Source organism: Brassica napus, chromosome C6, assembly GCF_020379485.1.
Source record: "Brassica napus cultivar Da-Ae chromosome C6, Da-Ae, whole genome shotgun sequence".
Taxonomy (NCBI): Eukaryota; Viridiplantae; Streptophyta; class Magnoliopsida; order Brassicales; family Brassicaceae; genus Brassica; species Brassica napus.
The window spans coordinates 10,361,635-10,380,864 of record NC_063449.1 but is presented as its reverse complement, the minus strand read 5'-3'; the positions used below and the strand labels follow the sequence as shown (position 1 = coordinate 10,380,864).

The 19,230-nt window shown below is 37.5% G+C and overlaps 3 protein-coding genes across 3 annotated transcripts; 2 read left to right on the top strand and 1 right to left on the bottom strand.

The window, feature by feature from the left end:
* Nucleotides 1-2,660: 2,660 nt before the first annotated feature.
* Nucleotides 2,661-4,523, top strand: BNAC06G06560D. The gene is made up of 8 exons (XM_013807481.3): nucleotides 2,661-3,047; nucleotides 3,261-3,325; nucleotides 3,431-3,529; nucleotides 3,633-3,680; nucleotides 3,762-3,831; nucleotides 3,912-3,983; nucleotides 4,060-4,170; nucleotides 4,254-4,523. Exons 1-8 carry the CDS (start codon nucleotides 2,853-2,855, stop codon nucleotides 4,392-4,394), a joined length of 801 nt encoding a protein of 266 aa, XP_013662935.1. The 5' UTR covers nucleotides 2,661-2,852; the 3' UTR covers nucleotides 4,395-4,523.
* Nucleotides 4,524-12,188: 7,665 nt separating this feature from the next.
* LOC106367653 (26S proteasome regulatory subunit 7 homolog A) lies at nucleotides 12,189-15,028 on the top strand. Its single transcript, XM_013807473.3, has 10 exons — nucleotides 12,189-12,383; nucleotides 12,601-12,682; nucleotides 12,777-12,868; nucleotides 12,938-13,015; nucleotides 13,114-13,175; nucleotides 13,313-13,457; nucleotides 13,898-14,116; nucleotides 14,204-14,385; nucleotides 14,473-14,648; nucleotides 14,731-15,028. The coding sequence occupies exons 1-10, from the start codon at nucleotides 12,297-12,299 to the stop codon at nucleotides 14,886-14,888; spliced, it is 1,281 nt and encodes a 426-aa protein (XP_013662927.1). The 5' UTR covers nucleotides 12,189-12,296; the 3' UTR covers nucleotides 14,889-15,028.
* A 16-nt stretch (nucleotides 15,029-15,044) lies between these two features.
* Nucleotides 15,045-18,978, bottom strand: LOC106367647 (protein STRUBBELIG-RECEPTOR FAMILY 6). The gene is made up of 13 exons (XM_013807466.3): nucleotides 18,799-18,978; nucleotides 18,396-18,528; nucleotides 18,255-18,326; nucleotides 18,103-18,168; nucleotides 17,954-18,025; nucleotides 17,801-17,872; nucleotides 17,642-17,713; nucleotides 17,497-17,562; nucleotides 17,351-17,413; nucleotides 16,657-17,275; nucleotides 15,599-16,140; nucleotides 15,370-15,526; nucleotides 15,045-15,280 (listed from the first exon to the last, which is right to left on the bottom strand). The coding sequence occupies exons 1-13, from the start codon at nucleotides 18,893-18,895 to the stop codon at nucleotides 15,149-15,151; spliced, it is 2,163 nt and encodes a 720-aa protein (XP_013662920.1). The 5' UTR covers nucleotides 18,896-18,978; the 3' UTR covers nucleotides 15,045-15,148.
* Nucleotides 18,979-19,230: the final 252 nt, after the last annotated feature.

The window sequence follows — 19,230 nt, the reverse complement described above, 5'->3', positions numbered from 1 at the left end:
AACACTAACCATTTGTTTATTTGCTTATAATCTGTCATTGTCATATCAATTTATAGGTCAAGGCGTTAGAGTTCAGCTTTTTAGATCCTTGTTCGAATTTTATATACGTTTTGATCAATTTTAGATAACAATACTTCGGGTTCAGGTAGAATTTGTAACTCTTTTTTTTCTTTTGACATGAGAATTTATAGCTCTTTGTGAGCTCTATTTGGAATAGTAATACTTTGGGTTAGATTGATTTTTATGGCCAGATAAAAAAAATATGAAATTTATTTAAAGTACTTATTTAAGTTTTTTAAAAAAATTAGTTACAAATTTTGATTTCTTATGTCAAGTTTTTCAAGATTTTTGGTTTTCTGTTTTTGAAGTACATGTTTCATTTTATATTTCCAGAACTGAAAAGTCGAAACCGAACCGAATAGATATCCAAATATGGTGGTCGAAAATCGTTCGAACTTGATAAAAATTATGGTTTTCTATAATATAATGTATATACTTACAAAATTAATTATATTTAGTTTTAGAATAATCAAATAATTTAAAAATATTATTTATAAACCAAAATATCAAAAAAAACGAATTACCAGAATATTTTTTATTCGAAATACGTTAATACTTTTTATTAGAAAAAAAAAGATAATGTCCAAACTAAATTCATGAACATTTATTCGAACTATTAGATTTTTATCTAAAAACTCGAAAAATCTGATATTAATTCATAAACGTCACTTTTTAAGTTTTTTAAATTGAATTAACCGAAAATCGAAACTAAACTGGAACTAAATGAAATCCGAAATTATTTCGAATATTAGCCGATTTCTAACTTTGTTACTGAACCGAACCAAAAATAGAAACATCCGAATTAAACTTTTTGAATATCCTAACTAAATCTTTAGAACCAAAGAAACAAAAAATAAAAATAAAGGCATACTTCTCTGTAACCCATTACTGGTCTTTTGCATCTGATACAGTTCCTTCAAATATAATTTGATGAGTCTTAGTGATGTGTGAGTTTCTATCACTTATCCAAATGGCTAATGATTTAAAATTAAACACTAACCATTTGTTTATTTGCTTATAATCTGTCATTGTCATATCAATTTTTAGGTCAAGGCGTTAGAGTTCAGCTTTTTAGATCCTATTCGAATTTTATATATGTTTGGATCAAATTTAGATAACAATACTTCGGGTTCAGGTAGAATTGGTAACTCTTTCTTTTGACATGAGAATTTATAACTCTTTGTAAGCTCTATTTGGAATAGTAATACTTTGGGTTAGATTAATTTTTATGGCCGGACCAAAAAAAATCATGAAATTTATTTAAGAGAAAAAGACAAAAATAGCATTAAATCAAGTTTATGTTCCCGAACTAACACTCAAGGTCAAAAGTCACAAAAATAGCACTTAATGTTTTATCAAAAGTCACAAACTTAGGGTTTAGAGTTAAAGGGTGAGGTTTAGGATTTAGAGTTTAGGGTTTAGGGTTTAGAGTTTAGGGTTTAGGGTTTAGGGTTTAGATTTTAGGGTTTAGGGTTTAGGGTTTAGAGTTTAGGGTTTAGGGTTTAGAGGTGAGAAATGAGGTTTTGGGGATAAGATTTCAAATTTTGAAAAATAAAAAAATTAAAATTTTCAAAGGATAAACTTAGAAAGGTGCTATTTTGGTCATTTTAGTTTTTGAGTGCTATTTTTGTGATATAAACTTAGAAAGGTGCTATTTTGGAGATTTGCCCTTTATTTAAAGTACATATTTAAGTTTTTTTTTTTAAATTAGTTACAACTTTGGTTTTCTTATGTTGAGTTTTTCAAAAAATTTGGTTTTCTGTTTTTGAACGACATGTTTCACTTTAGACTTTAATTGGATCGAGATAATGTCCAAACCCCAAAATACTTCTTACAAAATCCTTTGAAGTACTTTTACAATTTGGTTTGGATATGGATGCAAGATTTTCGGTTCATGTTTGGTTCGATTCTTAAATTCTGGTACAAATGTCTAAACTAGGTTTATGCACATTTATCCAAAATCGAACCAAAAAACGAGGCTTATGCACGTTATCCGGAACTGAAAAATCGAATCCAAATCTGGTGGTCAAAAATCGTTCGAACTTGATAAAGGTTATGGCTTTCTATATTATTTATATACTTATAAAATTATTATATTTAGTTTTAGAATAATCAAATAATTTAAAAATATTATTTATAAACCAAAATATCAAAAAACGGATTACCAGAATACTTTTTATTCGAAATACCTTAATATTTTTTATTAGACAAAAAAAAAAAGATAATGTCCAAACTAAATTTATGAACATTTATTTAAACTATTAGATTTTTATCTAAAAACTTGAAAAATCTGATATTAATTCATAAACGTCCCTTTTTGAGTTTTTAAAATTGAATTAATCGAAAATCGAAACTAAACTGAAACTAAATGAAATCCGAAATTATTTCGAATATTAGCCGATTTCTAACTTTGTTACTGAACCGAACCAAAAACAGAAACAACCGAATTAAACTTTTTGAATATCCGAACTGAATCTTTAGAACCAAAGAACAAAAAAAAAAAACAAACCAGAACCGAGAACCGAATTTCAAAATTATGTATTACATACATCCTTTTGTAATGTATGTATTCATTTGTCGATTTATAAGGATAGTGTGTATATATCCCAAGAGACGCGCCGCCGCTTCTTCGCCTTTCCTCGTGAAGTCTTAAAGCTTCGATCTTTTCCTTTGAATATACAAAACCCACGTCGTGTTAAGCAATACCCACATGACAGATTGACTAAAGATCAGAGCTTTTTTTTTGCTATTCTCTTATTCGGGGTTTTGACTCGCTTTGAAGTGTGATCATCATGAGAGCGAGATTGGTTGTTTTCCCGATTAAAGGGAGGAAGTGGTGTTTCAGCAGATCCGTCGATCCTCTCGCTGCTCAATCTCCGTCCGGTGTTACTCCGACCACTGTGCGAGGTTTATGGAAGAAGATATCGTCTGAATCTAAGCCCATCAATGCCAACGCTGAGCTTCTTGTCGATTTCATCTCCGACAAGGTATAAAGTTTCCTTCTTTATATAAAAAGCGAACATACCCGTGTGTTTATGTGGCGCCTAGTGAGGCTTTAGCTAGAGGCTATCTATTAGTGTAGAAAAAGCTGTGACCAATAAGCTTTTGTTTTGTTTCTGTTCAAAGTAAAAAGAAAATCAAGAAAAATGGTTTTTTTTTTTATGAGTTTGATGAGTTTTTGTTGTTTGTAATGGTTTTAGATGAATAAGGCGTGGATGGGTCTTGAGATAGCACCTGAAGGGTCAATGAAGAACAAGATTCATGGGTTTGTAAAGTCCCAACCTTTTTGTATATGAGACGGTTCTTGAGGCTTTCTTTGGTCTATATTACTTAATGTTCGAAGTTGTGGTCTCTGTGGTTGGGTGTATAGGTTAGGATTGAAGCTTCTGGCTCGTGTGAAGCCGTCTGAGATATTCTTGAAGTCTATATCTAAGGAGGTCACTTCCGTACAAGTCTCTTACCCTCCTAGGTTCTATTCTCTTTACCTCTTCTTGATTTTTTTGTTAATTTGAAGCATTCTTGAGTATGTTTGAGTGGTTACGGTTTTAGCTAATCTGTGTCAAATCTTTCAGTTTAGATCCTAGACTTGTACGCAGAAGACTACGCCACATTGCTATGAGGTAAATTGTTTTACCGTTTTCACATTGTCTCTTGAGTGATTTTGGGTTGAGAATCTCTCATTCTTCTGATTGGATCTCTAGTGGAACAATCTTGCACAAGAAGTACCTGATTGGTTCAGTAACTTTGCTTCCATTGACCACTGCATTCACGGTATGTAACCTTGACAAGTCGGTTTAGTTTCTTCAAAGTCTCTCCCATAGCCAACAAAGCCTGTGTTGTTTCTGTTTAAGGTATTGCCATTACCAAACATACCATTCTTCTGGGTCTTATTCCGCACTTATTCTCACTGGCGAGCTCTTCAGGTCTGTGAATGTCACTTCCTGATGCATCATAAAGGTTTTATTATAAACTCAATGTCACCTTTTGTTGACGTTGCAGGGAAGTGAGAAGCTGCTTAAGCTCCTCTCAAACCATTCAAATCCCCAAACTGATACTGCAGATGAAAGCAATAACAACAAACTGGAACAAGAGGCTCAATCTCCCACATGTGTAAGCAGTTCTTCTACTCATCAAACAACGAAGAAGTTCTTACTTCGTGTTTCTTATGTTGTCTTGTGTTTCTTATGAAACAGGTTTTGCTGCCATCAGAAGAGTTATACAAGCTACTAGGTGAAGCTAGTGAGGAAGGTCTTGATGAGGAGACTATAGTAGAGATTTGCAAATTGTTCCATCTCAATAAGATCGATGTTCTTAAATATCGCAATCTAGTCTAACTCTTTTTGTCATTTTAGGCACTTTTTCGTTGGAACAACTGTTTCAGATGGTTGGGAGATAACTTACGAGCCAATTCTTTCCTCGTGTTTTGATTCGTTGGAACTTTTAAAAAGGTCTTTTTTTTTTTTTTTTTTTGGCTCATCAAATTCTTATCATTCTCCAACATAGTTCTGATACACATTGTTATCATTCCAAACCTTAAACCTTAGCCATAATGGCACTACAGAATATAACTTAGGAACACTAGACACAAATGTGAGAGACTTCTTTGCTATTCTGTCAGCTGCCTTATTCCCACTTTTTGGATAGTACTGCACTTTAAAACTCTAAATCTGCGACAAAGACAAATGGATCACCTCAATGATTGGTTGTAAGACTGGCCATATTGCTTCACTCCTGTTTATCATCTTAACCGGAGTTAGAGAATCTGATTCAAAGATGACATTCCTATAACCAAAGCTCGTCATTGTCTCTGCGCTTCATTGCTTCCGCAAGAATCGGTGATGCCGCCTTTATCAAAGCTCTCGCCCCCGCCCATATCATACTACCCTTCTCGTCTCTGCAAATCCAACCTAGACCGCTGTTATCTCTCTCTTTATGCCAAGCACCATCGGTATTACATTTCAGCCAGTCTGTAGGAGGATGAGCCTACCGTGGAGCTCGGGTAGAATTCATGGGTCTCTTGTCCACATTTCTCTCAGCCTCAGTTGTTTCCTCCACCCTCCTTCTCTGCCATTCCTCAACATCCTCATGTGCCCTTCTTACTAGGCTCTCGGCTTTATACTCTTTCCCCCTGAAGAACAGCTCATTACGCGCTTTCCACAGTCACCATAGTAATCATGGGACTATCTCATGTTGCACATCATCTTTGGGGTATGCTTTTTGTATAGAGAGCGCATGATATACATTAGAGTATAAAGACAAATTCAAGATACCATCATGAGGAGTTGGAACATGAGAGAGAGCCCACACCAGCCTTGCAAACGGACATTGAAAGAGCACATGGTTTACCGTTTCCACCTCACTTCCACATCTGAGACAACCTGCATCTTTTGAGATGTGTCTGCGCGCCATGTTCCCTGCCATAGGCAGAGAGTTACTGATGCATCTCCATAGGAAGTGATGAATCTTCGGGCTCGTGTCTGTTTGCCATGCTAGCTGATACAAACGATCCAAACTCGGTTGATCCTGCTCTGCATTCTTCGGCTTGTTCAAAACATTAGTCTGGACCCAATATCTGGACTTGACAGTGTAGGAACCCGTTTTGTTATAGTCCCATATGTAGAGATCTTTACTGCTCTTACCACAAGTTCTAATCTTCATAATCTCTCTCACTTCCTCCACCAGGAATATGTCAGACAGAAGTTCCCGGTTCCATTCTTTCCCTTGGTTGATCAACAGGGCGCTGACTTTCAGGTTCTGAGAAGCACGCTGTCTCCAAAAATCACTGGTTCCTTTAACTGCACGGACACATCTCGCCGGTTTCCGCTCTAACCAGGAGTCTAGGAACAACTTCGTATTGGCTCTGTTGCCAATTAAAACTCTTGCTCCCTGTTGGATCAACTTTTTCGCAGCATGTATGCTTCTCCAGGCATAAGATGGTCTTGACCCTAAGCTCGCAGAGAGAGGATCAGACTTGGCGAAATACCTGCTTTTAAACACCTTTGTAAGGAGAGAGTCCTTGTGGGAGAGCATTCTCCAGAGTTGCTTGCCAAGGAGAGCTAAATTGAAAGCTTCGATGTCTCTAAAGCCTAGCCCTCCTCTATCTTTTGGTCTGATTAGCTGCTCCCAACTTTTCCAGTAGATACCTCTACCCTCCTTCTTGTTCCTCCACCAAAACTCAGACATGATTGAGACAATCTTCCTACATACAGTTTTGGGAAGAATAAAACATGTCATTGTGTAGGTGGGAAGAGCGAGGGCCACTGCCTTCAGCATCACTTCCTTCCCTGCTGGGGATAGGAACCTTGTCTGCCAACCTTGCACCCTCTCGCTCATCCTCTCTTTTTAATTGGTCAGAATCGAGACTTTGGAGCCACCAAATGCTTTAGGTAGTCCCAAGTAGATCCCCTCTCCTCCTTCCTGCTCTATGCCCAAGTTGCTTTTTATCTGCGCCCTCTCCTTAAGTGGGACGCTTTTCCCAAAGTATATGCTTGACTTCTGGTAGTTGATTCTCTGCCCCGATGCCAAGCTATAGCTGCTCAGTATCTGATTTAGATGGTCCAGTTCCCGTGTGTTCCCTTTACAGTAGAATAGGCTGTCGTCGGCATATAACAGATGGGAGATTGGGGGTGCTCCTCTAGCCACCTTCAGGCCCGTGATTGCTCCTTTCTCTTCTGCTTTCCTCAACATCTGCACTAGCATTTCTGTGCATATGACAAAAAGATACGGGGAGATGGGATCTCCTTGGCGCAATCCTCTTGAGGGTCTAAAGTCTCTGTGAGGCTTCCCATTTATTAGCACTTGATACTGAGCCGATTCTACACATGCCATAACCAGCTTACTCCATTGCTCCGAGAATCCTAGCGTCTTCATCGCCATCTTCACAAACCGCCACTCAACCCGATCATAGGCCTTTGATATGTCAGTTTTCACCGCAATGAACTCCTCAGCGCACTTGTTGTTTGAGTTTAGGGCATGAAGAAGTTCATGGGCCACGAGGATGTTATCCTGGATTATTCTACCCTCTATGAAAGCAGCTTGAGTTTCTGAGATGATCTCTGGAAGTATCCTTTTAAGCCTCTTAGCCAAGATCTTTGTTATTATCTTGAAAGCCACGTTACAAAGGCTTATCGGTCTGAAGTCTACCAGCTTGTTTGCATTGAGCTTTTTGGGTATCAAACATATATTCGTCCTGTTGATACCCTCCTCTAGCACTCCAGACCTAAAGAAGCTCTGCACCATCTCAGTCAAATCTCCACCGACTGTCTCCCAGAAGTGCTGATAGAAGTACGCACTCATACCGTCAGGACCAGGGCATTTTTGGGGATTAGTCTCGAACACTGCACGCTTCACTTCCTCCATAGTCACCTCTTTAAGTAGTTCTTCATTCTGATTTTGGGAGACTTTTGGAGGCATATCTTCCCACTCTTGCATATGTATCCCAACATCCTCCGAGGCAAACAAAGACTTGAAATAGTCCTCTGCGACTCTCCCCATATCATCCTCCTCGAACCATTCTTTTCCTTCAGCATCCACCAAGCTATGTATAGTGTTTTGCGCCCTCCGGTTCTTGGTGATTGCGTGGAAGAATTGTGTATTCCTATCACCCGCCTTCAGCCAATATAGCATGCTCTTCTGCTTCCAGAAGATCTCTTCGTTATAGTACTCCTCACTAAGTTCCTTTCTCAACAGACTGATCTCTCCAGGGATATAGAGGGTCCCGTGAGTCGTCACATCAAGTCTGTGATGGAGCTCTTGAATTTTGATTGCTGAGTTTGGTTTAACACATCTCTTCCAACTCGATATCGCCTTCCTGCAGTTTGAGATCTTCTGCATGAGTCTCGTCTGCCCAGTCTCTCCACTGCTCCACCCTCGCTTCACAGTGTCCATAAAACCATCTCTTTTAATCCAGCGTTGATCATATCTGAAGGTAGCTCTCCTCCTCCATTCTACTCCATCAAGGAAGTTCATGATCGGGCTATGATCTGAGCAACCTTTTTGGAGGTACTGTGCTGATGCGTGTGGAAAGAGATCTAACCAAGCTTGGTTTGCCATTGATCTGTCTAGTCTGCACTGGACAAGGTCATTGTTTCTTACCCCATGCCATGAGAGTTTATAGCCTTTGTGTTGGATTTTCCAAAGGCCACAATTCCTTATCATCTGCTTGAACTCAGCACTCTCATCCTCGGTGCGTAAGGCGCCACCCATCTTCTCTGTTTGATCCAAGATCTCGTTAAAGTCCCCTGTCAGGAACCAGGGATCCTTCCTGATAACTCCGATTCTCGTGAGTTTCTCCCAAACATTACTCTTGTTTCCCTTAACCGGCTCTTCGTATACTCCAGTCAAGAAGAAAGACTTGTCTTTCCAAGTCATCTTGAGGTCCATAATCCTTCTGTTAGACTGAAGACATTCAACCTTGCATGACTCCTTCCACAGTAGTGCTAGACCTCCACTTTTGCCCATCGGTTCCACTGTCCGAAGATCATGATAACCGAGCTTCACCAAAACATCTTCCAGATACCATCTCTTGTTCTTTGTTTCACTGAGGAATAATATGTCAGGAGAATACACCCGGTATTCTCATATTGGACTCGAAGGGTTGGTATCAACCATCAACCCTTCTTCTACAATTTTTCCGCTTCCTAACACCATCTGCTGCGTAGAACGGTTAGGAGCATTGGCTGCCACATAGGCATAATGATTTTTATCACCCGAGCTTCTACTTCCAGAGCCCTTTTCATTTGAGCCCATTCTCTCAAATACAGACGGAGTAGTCTCCTCCTGCTGTACTCCAACCTTAGGTTTCTTTGAGTTCCTCTCATCGCTTCTACTAAGGCGTCTCCGCTTGTTATCACCTGGTTCTACAATACCAGTTCTCTTCTCCAGCGGTGAGCTCGACTCTGAGGCCTCAAGTCTTTTGAACACTGAGGAGGACAGCCTCTCCTCCTTTCCCCGACTCCCAGAGTGAGATCTCGAGTGTCATGATATCTCTTTATGACCATTCAGTCTATTAAAGACTAATGGCGAATCTTGGCTTCCCCCTGATGATGCTCCAACTCCTCTCTGTCTTTGAGAATGACCCCTGGATTTGGGGTGTGCTGATGATTCCTCTGTACTCCTAGAGCCACCCACTCCCTTCAGAGACCCACTATGTGGATTTTTTGGTAGCCAAACTTGTGAAGATTCAGCCGTAGCATTCTTTTCTTTCCTCTCTTCCATCCTTCTTCTGGTTGGGTTGGTTGTTCTTCGTGGGGCTTGCTATGACTTGGACGTTCTACTACTCCTCTGCCCCCTCTTGGTTTCCTTCTTTCCCCCAGCTCCTCAACTCTCTGCCTACTTGAGCCAGCCACTTCTGATCTCATCACTTCTCGGTGTCTTTCTCTCGAGTCTCTAGACTCCCCTGCTGGGGCTTCTTGCATAGGATAGTAGAGTTGATCATGAGTCAGCCGTTTGCAGATGAAGCACACCTTAATTCACTACAAGAAAAATACGTTTTAATAGCAGACCAGGATAGCGTTTTTTCGCTTTTTGCTATGGTTGATATATCCGTTAGTTTTAGATAGCATTTGTATTTTTGGAAACGCTATGATTGAGCGGCATCAATCGAAACGCTATGATAGCATACATTTAATAGCACATAAAATAATAAACGCTATAATAGCGTACTTTTTGAATCCCTAAACCCTAAACAAACTTCTGAACCCTATACTCTAAAAAGCAAAAGTTAAACACTAATACACTAATAGTCTTTATAATATTTTAGAACTTAAACTCCAAATCTTAAATATAAAATTATCAAATTAAATATTTTAAAATTAAACACCAAACCTATATACATTAAATCCAATATCATGCATAATCTCAAAATCTAAAATCCTAAACTTCATATTTGATAGTTCTAAAATTTTAATACTAAAACATACACGTTAAAACCAAAAGAAATTTATTATATGTAACTTCCAAACATACAAACTTTAATTCCTCAATTAAACTTTATACCTTAATTCCTAACATCAAACATATATAAACCATACATCCACTAGATATAATTTTCAAATCTAAATTTTTAAAATTGTAAAAATTCTAAATCTTTTTTTGTCAACATTAAGAAATTTAAATCTAATCTTTAAATTTAGGAATTTTAAAAAGAAATCTAAAATAAATGTAGAAACAGTTTTAATTGTCTTTTTAATGGTCTTTAATTGATTCTAATCCAATGGCTAAAATTAATATTTTATCTATTTTTAACCTTCTTTCTTATTAGTTAATTTTTTTGACAAGGATCACACTTTTTAGCCTTTGATTCTTTTTGATATGAAAGGCCTAAATCATTCTCCCTCTTTCTTTACTCCCAATAGATCTGAGATCTACTATTCTTCTATCCTTTTTTTTTACGTTCTCATTCTCTTTTTTCTTCTTCTTCTTCTACGATTTTTAATTTGTCTCTGTACATTCACTGAAACAACAAAGTAGATCTGATTTTTATTTGAGTTTGGGTCCAAGAAGTGAAGAAAAATATTGGAGAGGAGGATCGACGCCTATATTCAATAGCCATGGAAACTCTGTATGCTTCCTCTCAAGCTCCGTGGAGAAGAAGACCAGGAAGACGGCGAGCAAGCTCCGTGGAGAAGAAGACCACGAAGACGGCGAGCGACTATGAAGGTGGCTGGATGCAACGACGAGTACGCCTCATCTCTGAAGCTTGACTCTCAAATCCCACAGCAAAGAAGAAGAATCAAGGCGGATGTAAAGAGCATAGAAGAGACAACGACGAAGGTGGTGGTGGGGCTGGTGAGGACTGGAAGATGAAGAAGACCACGTAGGTGGTGCCATGGTGGTGTGCGGCGGCGTACAAGATGAAGAAGGCGACATATGGTAGTTAATTAGGAATTAGGTTTAAGCTTGGTTTAGGGTTTTGGTTTATTTGGTTTGGTTTTAGTACTTTTTTATCTAATTAGATTTTTTTTAATATTTTTGTAAAACAATTAACTGTAAATAAATTTAAATAATAAAAAAATCTTAAATATATAAATCAATTTTAATTTTTAATTTTGTTTTTATTTTAAAATAATTAAAATAAAATAATTATAAAATTACCAAATTTAATGTTAATACTAGCAAAAAAAATATGCTATTAAAGAATATTTAATTGCATACAAAAAAACGTTATAATATATAACAATAAGGTAGCACTTCAAAAAAACCGCTATCTAATGTGTCTGACCTACTATCACGGACGATGATACAGCGCTTCATAAACCGCTATCGTATTGTTAGATAGCGTTTTTCGTCCGCTATTAAAACACATTTTTCTTGTAGTGATTAGCTTCTCGTACTCTAGTTCTGTTGGAACAATCTCCCCTGACTTGAACCTTGCGGTTCTCCAGAATTGAAGAGGCTCTTCTGTATTGATCCACACCTGCGCCCTTACGTATTCCACAGAAGAAGAGTTTTTTGCGTGGAGTTCCACCTTCTCAACTTTCCCCAACGGACCCATCAGACCTTCTACCGCTTCTCTCTTGAAGAGGTGCACTGGAATGCCTCGAATTCTAATCCAGAACGGAATTCGACAGAGGTACCCACTCCTCTTCCTTTGACGCTCCCCAGATCGGAGGAAGCAGCTGATTTTCCAAATACAGCATTAAGAAGAGAAGAAAAATGAATGTCATTTTTGGATAGAAAGAGAAAAATAACGGGAAATAAATATAATTTTTAAAAATTCATTTATTCTAAGAAAATTTAAAAGATTGATTCAAATTTTTAAAATTGATTTGATTAATTTATATTATTATTTACGAAATTATTTTACGCTTTAGAGTTAACTATTCATTAGTGTTAATAAAAACTTAATAACACAATAAAATATATTTTAGATAATGACTATTATCAAATCAATGAAATTCATTTTAATTTATGGTAAATTAAATATTAATAAATTTGATTATTCATTAAGGTTAACAAAAACTTTATAACACAGTGTAATATTGATAGTTTGTATAAATTTTATTTTTAAATAATATTATAGGTTTCATTTTTGTAAAACTATTTAAACTATTCTATATTGAACGGATTATAACATTGGATCGTTGATTGTTGATATTATATATAAGTTGTGGTCCGCAGTGTCGGCCCATTTAAGTCTCTCATACTGGTAATATGGGCCGAGCTTGAAAAGCTTTCCTACTCACAGTAGAAGAAGAGCTTTCCTCTTGGGCAAGACAACTCATTTTCTCTCAAAGATGACGAGAGACATTGAAGATGAGATTCGAGACGAGAAGAATCCTCGCCCCCTCGACGAAGATGATATCGCTCTCCTCAAGACTTACGTAAGCCTCCTTACTCCCCTCCCAACCCTAAAATTCGATTGGAGATTCGATTTCTTGACTCATCGGAGATTACGGATCCAGCTTTAGCTTTTAGTTTCTAAAAAGTCCAATTGTAGTCAAGTTCGTTAGCTATGGTTTCTCGATTAAGTGAAATTTGATGTTTTCGAGCTAGATTCGTTCTTTAGGATTGACTTATTGATATTGATGAATGTGATAGGGGTTAGGGCCTTACTCTGCACCGATAAAGAAAGTTGAGAAAGAGATCAAGGAGCTTGCCAAAAAGATCAACGATCTCTGTGGTATGATGTCCAACACTCTTTGTTACTGGTCCTGCTTGCTTGCTTACTTACTTTTGTTAGTAAAAGGATAAATCTTTGTGAGCTTTCATTGCAGGTATCAAGGAGTCTGATACTGGGTTGGCACCACCCAGTCAATGGGATCTCGTTTCTGATAAGCAGATGATGCAAGAGGAGCAACCTCTCCAGGTTAGTACCCTTACTTCTCTCTTTTATTTTTTCTTAATGCTTCTCTAACAACTTCTAATTACTGTCCAGGTTGCTAGATGCACCAAGATCATTAGTCCCAACACTGAAGACGCCAAGTACGTCATTAACGTCAAACAGATTGCGAAGGTACATTGACTTCCGTTCCAAAGCTGATGTTTGTCTCTCTTCATAACTAGTTTTTTTTTTGTAGCCTTATCTGGTTTTGTTTTGATCCTTAATTGTAGTTTGTCGTTGGTCTTGGTGATAAAGTTTCTCCTACTGATATTGAAGAAGGCATGCGAGTGGGGTATGTTTACTGTTTATCAACTCACTGAGATTGTCTCTTGTTTAGTTATCAGTTCCTTCTGCCTTCTACGTATATTTCTCTTGTTGTTTAGTCCCTTTTATCATTTGAATGATAACTGACAAAAAAAAAATTAACAGAGTTGATAGGAATAAGTATCAGATTCAGATTCCTCTACCTCCAAAGATCGATCCTAGTGTCACCATGATGACTGTTGAAGAGAAACCTGATGTTACTTACAATGACGTTGGTGGCTGCAAGGAGCAGATCGAGAAGATGCGGGAGGTATGTTGAACTTTGTCATCTTCCTGTGATAGGATAGGTCCCTCCTCAAAGCTAAGAGATTTGTGTAGACACAAATACAAATACAAAACAAAAGTTTCTTTTGGCAAATTCAGTCTGCCTTTTTCTTTGTTTTGTTTTCTATTTATATTGGATATGGAACTACACATTCCTACAATTGTTGAACCAACTACATAACTTGAAAGGAGAACATGTGATACTCTTATCCTTTTATCTCTGGAACAGAGCATTTGACAATTTAATTATTTGCAATATCAAATATTAAAAGAAAGATAAAAGACATAACAAACTAACGTCACTTACAGTCTCATCATCCTGTGTCATTATCTTATCTCCTCGCCTGTAGTTATAAGCTTATTGTTGTGGTATAGTTTTTCCAAGAAAGAGAATATTAAAAGTTATGTTGTATTTGTTGATTATAGGTCGTTGAATTGCCAATGCTTCACCCAGAGAAGTTTGTGAAGCTTGGAATCGATCCTCCCAAGGGAGTTCTCTGCTACGGTCCTCCTGGTACCGGTAAAACCCTGTTGGCTAGAGCTGTTGCCAACAGAACCGATGCTTGCTTTATAAGGGTTATTGGTAGTGAGCTTGTTCAGAAGTATGTCGGTGAAGGTGCTAGGATGGTTCGTGAACTGTTCCAGGTAATCAATTTGTCAACATTACTGTGTTTTGTCTTAGCCAAGATATATATATATTCTGAAACGTTATTTACGTTGCTCGCTTTGCAGATGGCACGGTCCAAAAAAGCATGCATTGTGTTCTTTGATGAAGTTGATGCCATCGGTGGTGCAAGATTTGACGACGGTGTGGGAGGTGACAACGAAGTCCAGCGTACTATGCTTGAGATCGTGAATCAGCTTGATGGGTTTGACGCACGTGGTAACATCAAGGTTCTTATGGCAACAAACAGGTCAGTCCACAATTCCATGACCAGTCTTAAGTAAACTAAACAACACAGTTTTACTCATTGGTTATTTCTGTATGTATAATATTCCAGGCCTGACACGCTGGACCCTGCTCTTTTACGTCCTGGACGTCTTGACCGTAAGGTTGAGTTTGGTTTGCCTGATCTGGAGAGCAGAACGCAGATCTTCAAGATTCACACAAGAACCATGAACTGCGAGAGAGACATCCGTTTTGAACTCCTTGCTCGCCTCTGCCCAAACTCAACCGGTAAATGATCTCAACCAGTAGACATCTCTCTCACATACTCGCTTTTCTATTTTTCTAACTTTCAAGTATTTGGTTTCTGCAGGAGCTGATATAAGAAGTGTGTGCACTGAAGCTGGAATGTATGCAATCAGAGCTAGGCGAAAGACAGTAACTGAGAAAGACTTTCTGGATGCAGTGAACAAAGTCATCAAGGGTTATCAGAAGTTCAGTGCAACTCCCAAGTACATGGTCTACAACTAGTGAGAGACCGAGAGTGAGAGAACTCGAACATTGTTGTTTGTCCTTTTCCTTCTATTTTGCAAGAATTGTTTTGTTTATTCCAGTTATGTCTAATACTTTTTTCACTCCATAATTCTCTGTTGTTTTTTTTCTCAAGTCAATCATCATTCACAAAAATTTAACCAAACCCAATCGAAATCAAATGTAAAAGGAAACAAAGAAGCTCTGTTTGTTGCTGTCTTTGTGACTTCATACAACAGACCAAACTGTTACCATGAGTTTTACATGTAATCATTAGTTGCGTCGGCACTACCGGACCGTTTGGAAGTTCTCTTGCTCATGTTAGCTCTCTGCACTAACACAACCAGTGACTGCACAACTTCAGACATTGGTGGTCTAAACTCCGGCTCCGCCTGTTACAAAACACCAAACCCCAAAATCCGTTAAAACAAAAATTCCTTGATCTGCAAGCTACTTACAAAACAGTTCATTATGTATATACCTGGACGCAGAGAGCGATAACATCTGCAAATCTTGAAAGAGATTTAACCGGATAAAGCCCTTCAAGAGCTGGATCAACCATTTTGCCTAAAGCATCAATATCATGAAGCTGTGGTGTCGCCCATCTAACCAATGACTGCTCAGATCTTGACCTTGTGCTGCTCAAAAGTTAATAACCCTTCAGAAAACACATTCCTCATCTCAATGATCATAACTAGAAGTTTATTTACCTGTCGAATGGTTTTCTCCCGGTTAAAAGTTCAAGCATCACTACTCCAAAAGTGTACACGTCACTCTTCATAGAGTATTGTCCTGACATTGATACTTCAGGCGCGCTATACCCTTCATCGGTTTGGTTTAGTAACTGCACGTTTGCTGTGGGGAGGAGGCTTGCGAGACCTGAATCTGATAAGTGAGGATTCATCTCCGAATCAAGTAAAATATTGGATGATTTGATGTTCTTGTCAACTATAGATGGTGAACAAACTTCGTGCAGGTACTCTAATCCGCGTGCAGTCCCAAGAGCAACCTTGACTCGTGAGTTCCAAACCAGTGCTTTAGTCTCCTCATCTGATAAGTGTAGGAAGTCATGTAACGATCCTTTACTGTGGAACTCATAGAGCAGGAGATGCTGTCCATGCTCAGCACAGTATCCAACCAGTTTCGTCACGTTTGGATGATCCAAAACGGCGATTTTCGATACTATTTCAGTGAAATCATCGGTCGTGTCATGTGGAAGAGCAGAGGAATCAATCTTCTTTACAGCAAGAACCTAAAAGATAGATTGTTTGCCAAGAAAACACATTATGACCATTTTCATAAAGAAACATTAGGACTACATAATAATGTAATTGGGCATGGGCACCTTTATCCGGAACCGAAGAACCAAACCGAACTAAAAAACGAGATTTGGGTTCGGATCCTATCAGTTATCTGACTGGATTATATTATAGAACCAAATTTCTATAATATAGTTTATATTACTTAAAATATTAACTATATTTAGTTTAAATAATCAAATATTTTTAAAATATTATTTATAAACCGAATTACCCAAAACAATCGAATTATCTGAATATTTTTTTTATCAGAAATATTTAAAATTATCCGAATTTTATCCTTAAACTCAAAAGAAGCTGATCTTTAATCCAAAAAGCCTTAAATTTCTGACTACTTAATCTGAATTAACAAAACAACGGAACCGAATTAGACCCGAATTATCTAGGATATTAGCTAGTTCCCAATTTTATTACCCAAAATGCCAAAGCCTAAAATATAATATTATTACCTTTCCATCTTCAAACTCAGCTCTGTACACTCGTCCAAAAGTCCCTTCTCCAAGAAGATTATCTACACTGAAACTGCCAGTAGCAATCTGAAGATCTGCAACTGAGTAAGCTCTCACGTTAGAAGGAACCACCACTGTGGATTTCTTGACAACGATAGGCTTTCTTGTAGCATCTTCATCATCAAATGATTTGTGCCGTTCAGCTGGTGGAGGCCGGAGGTTAATAGACAAGGAAGTATCAAGTTTCTTTGCCTCAACTGATGAAGAACTCTGAAGAATAGAATTGTTTTCTGCAACCATATGAGGCTGGTTATTGGCTTTCTCAATATCCATGGATGATGATGATGATGATCTCTTTGATCTTCTTCTTCTTTTGACCAAGAAGAAAGCCACAAGAGCTGTAACGACTAGTACTGAAATGACTATGCCTGCTATAACACCAACTCCTATCCCTGATTTCTTGGAATCTCCATTGCTTGTGGAATCAGTACTGGATCGGTTTGTGGATTTATGGCTCGGTGTGCCATGAGTTGGAGGTGTACCATGTGGTGGTGGTGGAGGAGGTGTACCAGGTGGTGGTGGAGGTGCAGGTCCAGTACTGAATGAGTTACCATCTTTTCTGTTTTCAAAGAACAAGAAAAGTGAGATCAAAGGTTCAAGAAAACAAAAAAAAAAATAGCAAATGAGAACTTACATCAAATCAATGCCCTTTAAAGAACTTGGGATCCAGCCAGTGAAATCATTGTTTGCAATGTTCCTGAGGGACCAATTTTAGCAAGAACCAACATTGTTAATGGAAAGAAAAAACAGTTTGATGTGTGATAAGGTTAGGTTACTCACAGAGTATCAAGAGGAAGACCGGCTAAGACATCAACAGTTCCTGAGAACTGATTGTTCTGAAGGTATCTGTGAAGTTAATATCCAACATGTTTAGTAGCTGAGACACTTTGAAAATCTATGGATAGCTTAAGAGTCAGATGCTTACAGTGATTTCAAACTTGTAAGAGAGGTGAAAGTTCCCGGTAGCGACTCAGTGAAAGAATTGAAAGAGAAGTCCCTGAAAACACACATGGACTTTTGTCAAAATGTATTACAAAGACTAAAACTGCAGAGAACAATCTTAATCTTGGCTACAAGATCTTACAAGGTGGTAATAGAGGTGAGCTTGGAGAAATCAATAGCTATTTGCCCTTTAAACTGATTGTGACCAAGATTACTGTTTTTTTTTTGCCAAAAGACAAAACATTAATTATTTACATAAATGTCTATAGCAATGTGAAGTGAGGCTGTTACTTACAGATACTTAAGTGGCACTATCTGAGAAATCGAGTATTGAGCAGCTCCAGTGAATTGGTTGAATGCAAGATTCCTGAAACGCTGAAAATAATAAAATTCCAAAACACAGATATCAAGTTAGCAAATATCAAAAGGATCAATGGAACTTACAATCGTTCTAGATTTGGAGGAAACTGATATGGTAAATCACCTCCAAGGTTATTGCTGCTTACATCACTGCAAGTTTCCATCAAATATTTCATAAGACCAAATAAAAAAAGGAAAACATATACAGTTGAGAGCATTAAACAGATTGGTCTTACAGCTCTGTAAGATTAGTCAGGCTATCAAGCTTGTATCCAAGTGTTCCAGAGAGCTCAAGACCTGATATCTTTCTGCAAAGTAGTTTGATGTTAACAATGCTAAATCATAGCTAACTTGAATAGAAGAAGAAGAGTACTAACATTTGAGTAACTCGTGTTCCAGAGCAAGTGACGCCTCTCCAATTTTGGCCACAAGGGTCACCAGCTGATGCAGTCCATTGTGTTAGCTGTGCTGGTGAATGCATACTGCTGAACAATGTGTTCAGTGCTGAAGCTGCAATAAAAGTTTTAAAATAATAAAAAAATTACAACAGAATCCAATCATAATCAGTTTCTGCTTACAAGTATCTCTTTTTAATTCAAAAGCTTATTACTACTAGTAAGAATAAAGAAGAATCTTGAAAACACACAGAGAAGATAAAGATTCAAGATTTAACCCCAAAAAAAATATAAAAAGATTTGAGATTTGGGTATGAAGAATAGAAGCAGAATCAAAGCTGAGAACTTAGAGAAACCAAAAGTGAAAGAAGAAGACGAAACTTACTGTCTGATGCATCAGTGGCTCCATGGATGAAGCTAAGCTCGAATCCTACAATGCAGACTGTAAACAGAACCACAACCACCACCCACTTCTCCATCATCTTCTTCCTCTTTCTCTCTCTCTCTCTCAAGTTGCCAAAACTTTATAGTCTTCTTGTGACAAAGAAAGGAAAAAGGAGAAATTTATAAACTTTTGTGTTTTCTTTGTTTTTATTTAAAATATAATATATTTTGGAAAGTAAAGTTTTTCTTGACTGGTTTCTACAAAGCAAAGCTACTTGAAAATCCAAAAATGTTATTCTTTCCATTTCACAAAAAAAAATATTTTGACATTTTTTTGTTAATACATAAAATGTTGTTTTAGAGTTTAATAAAATTTTAAGTATTCGATTTATTTTAATTTTAAATGTATTTGAAATTTATTTTAATTTTTCAA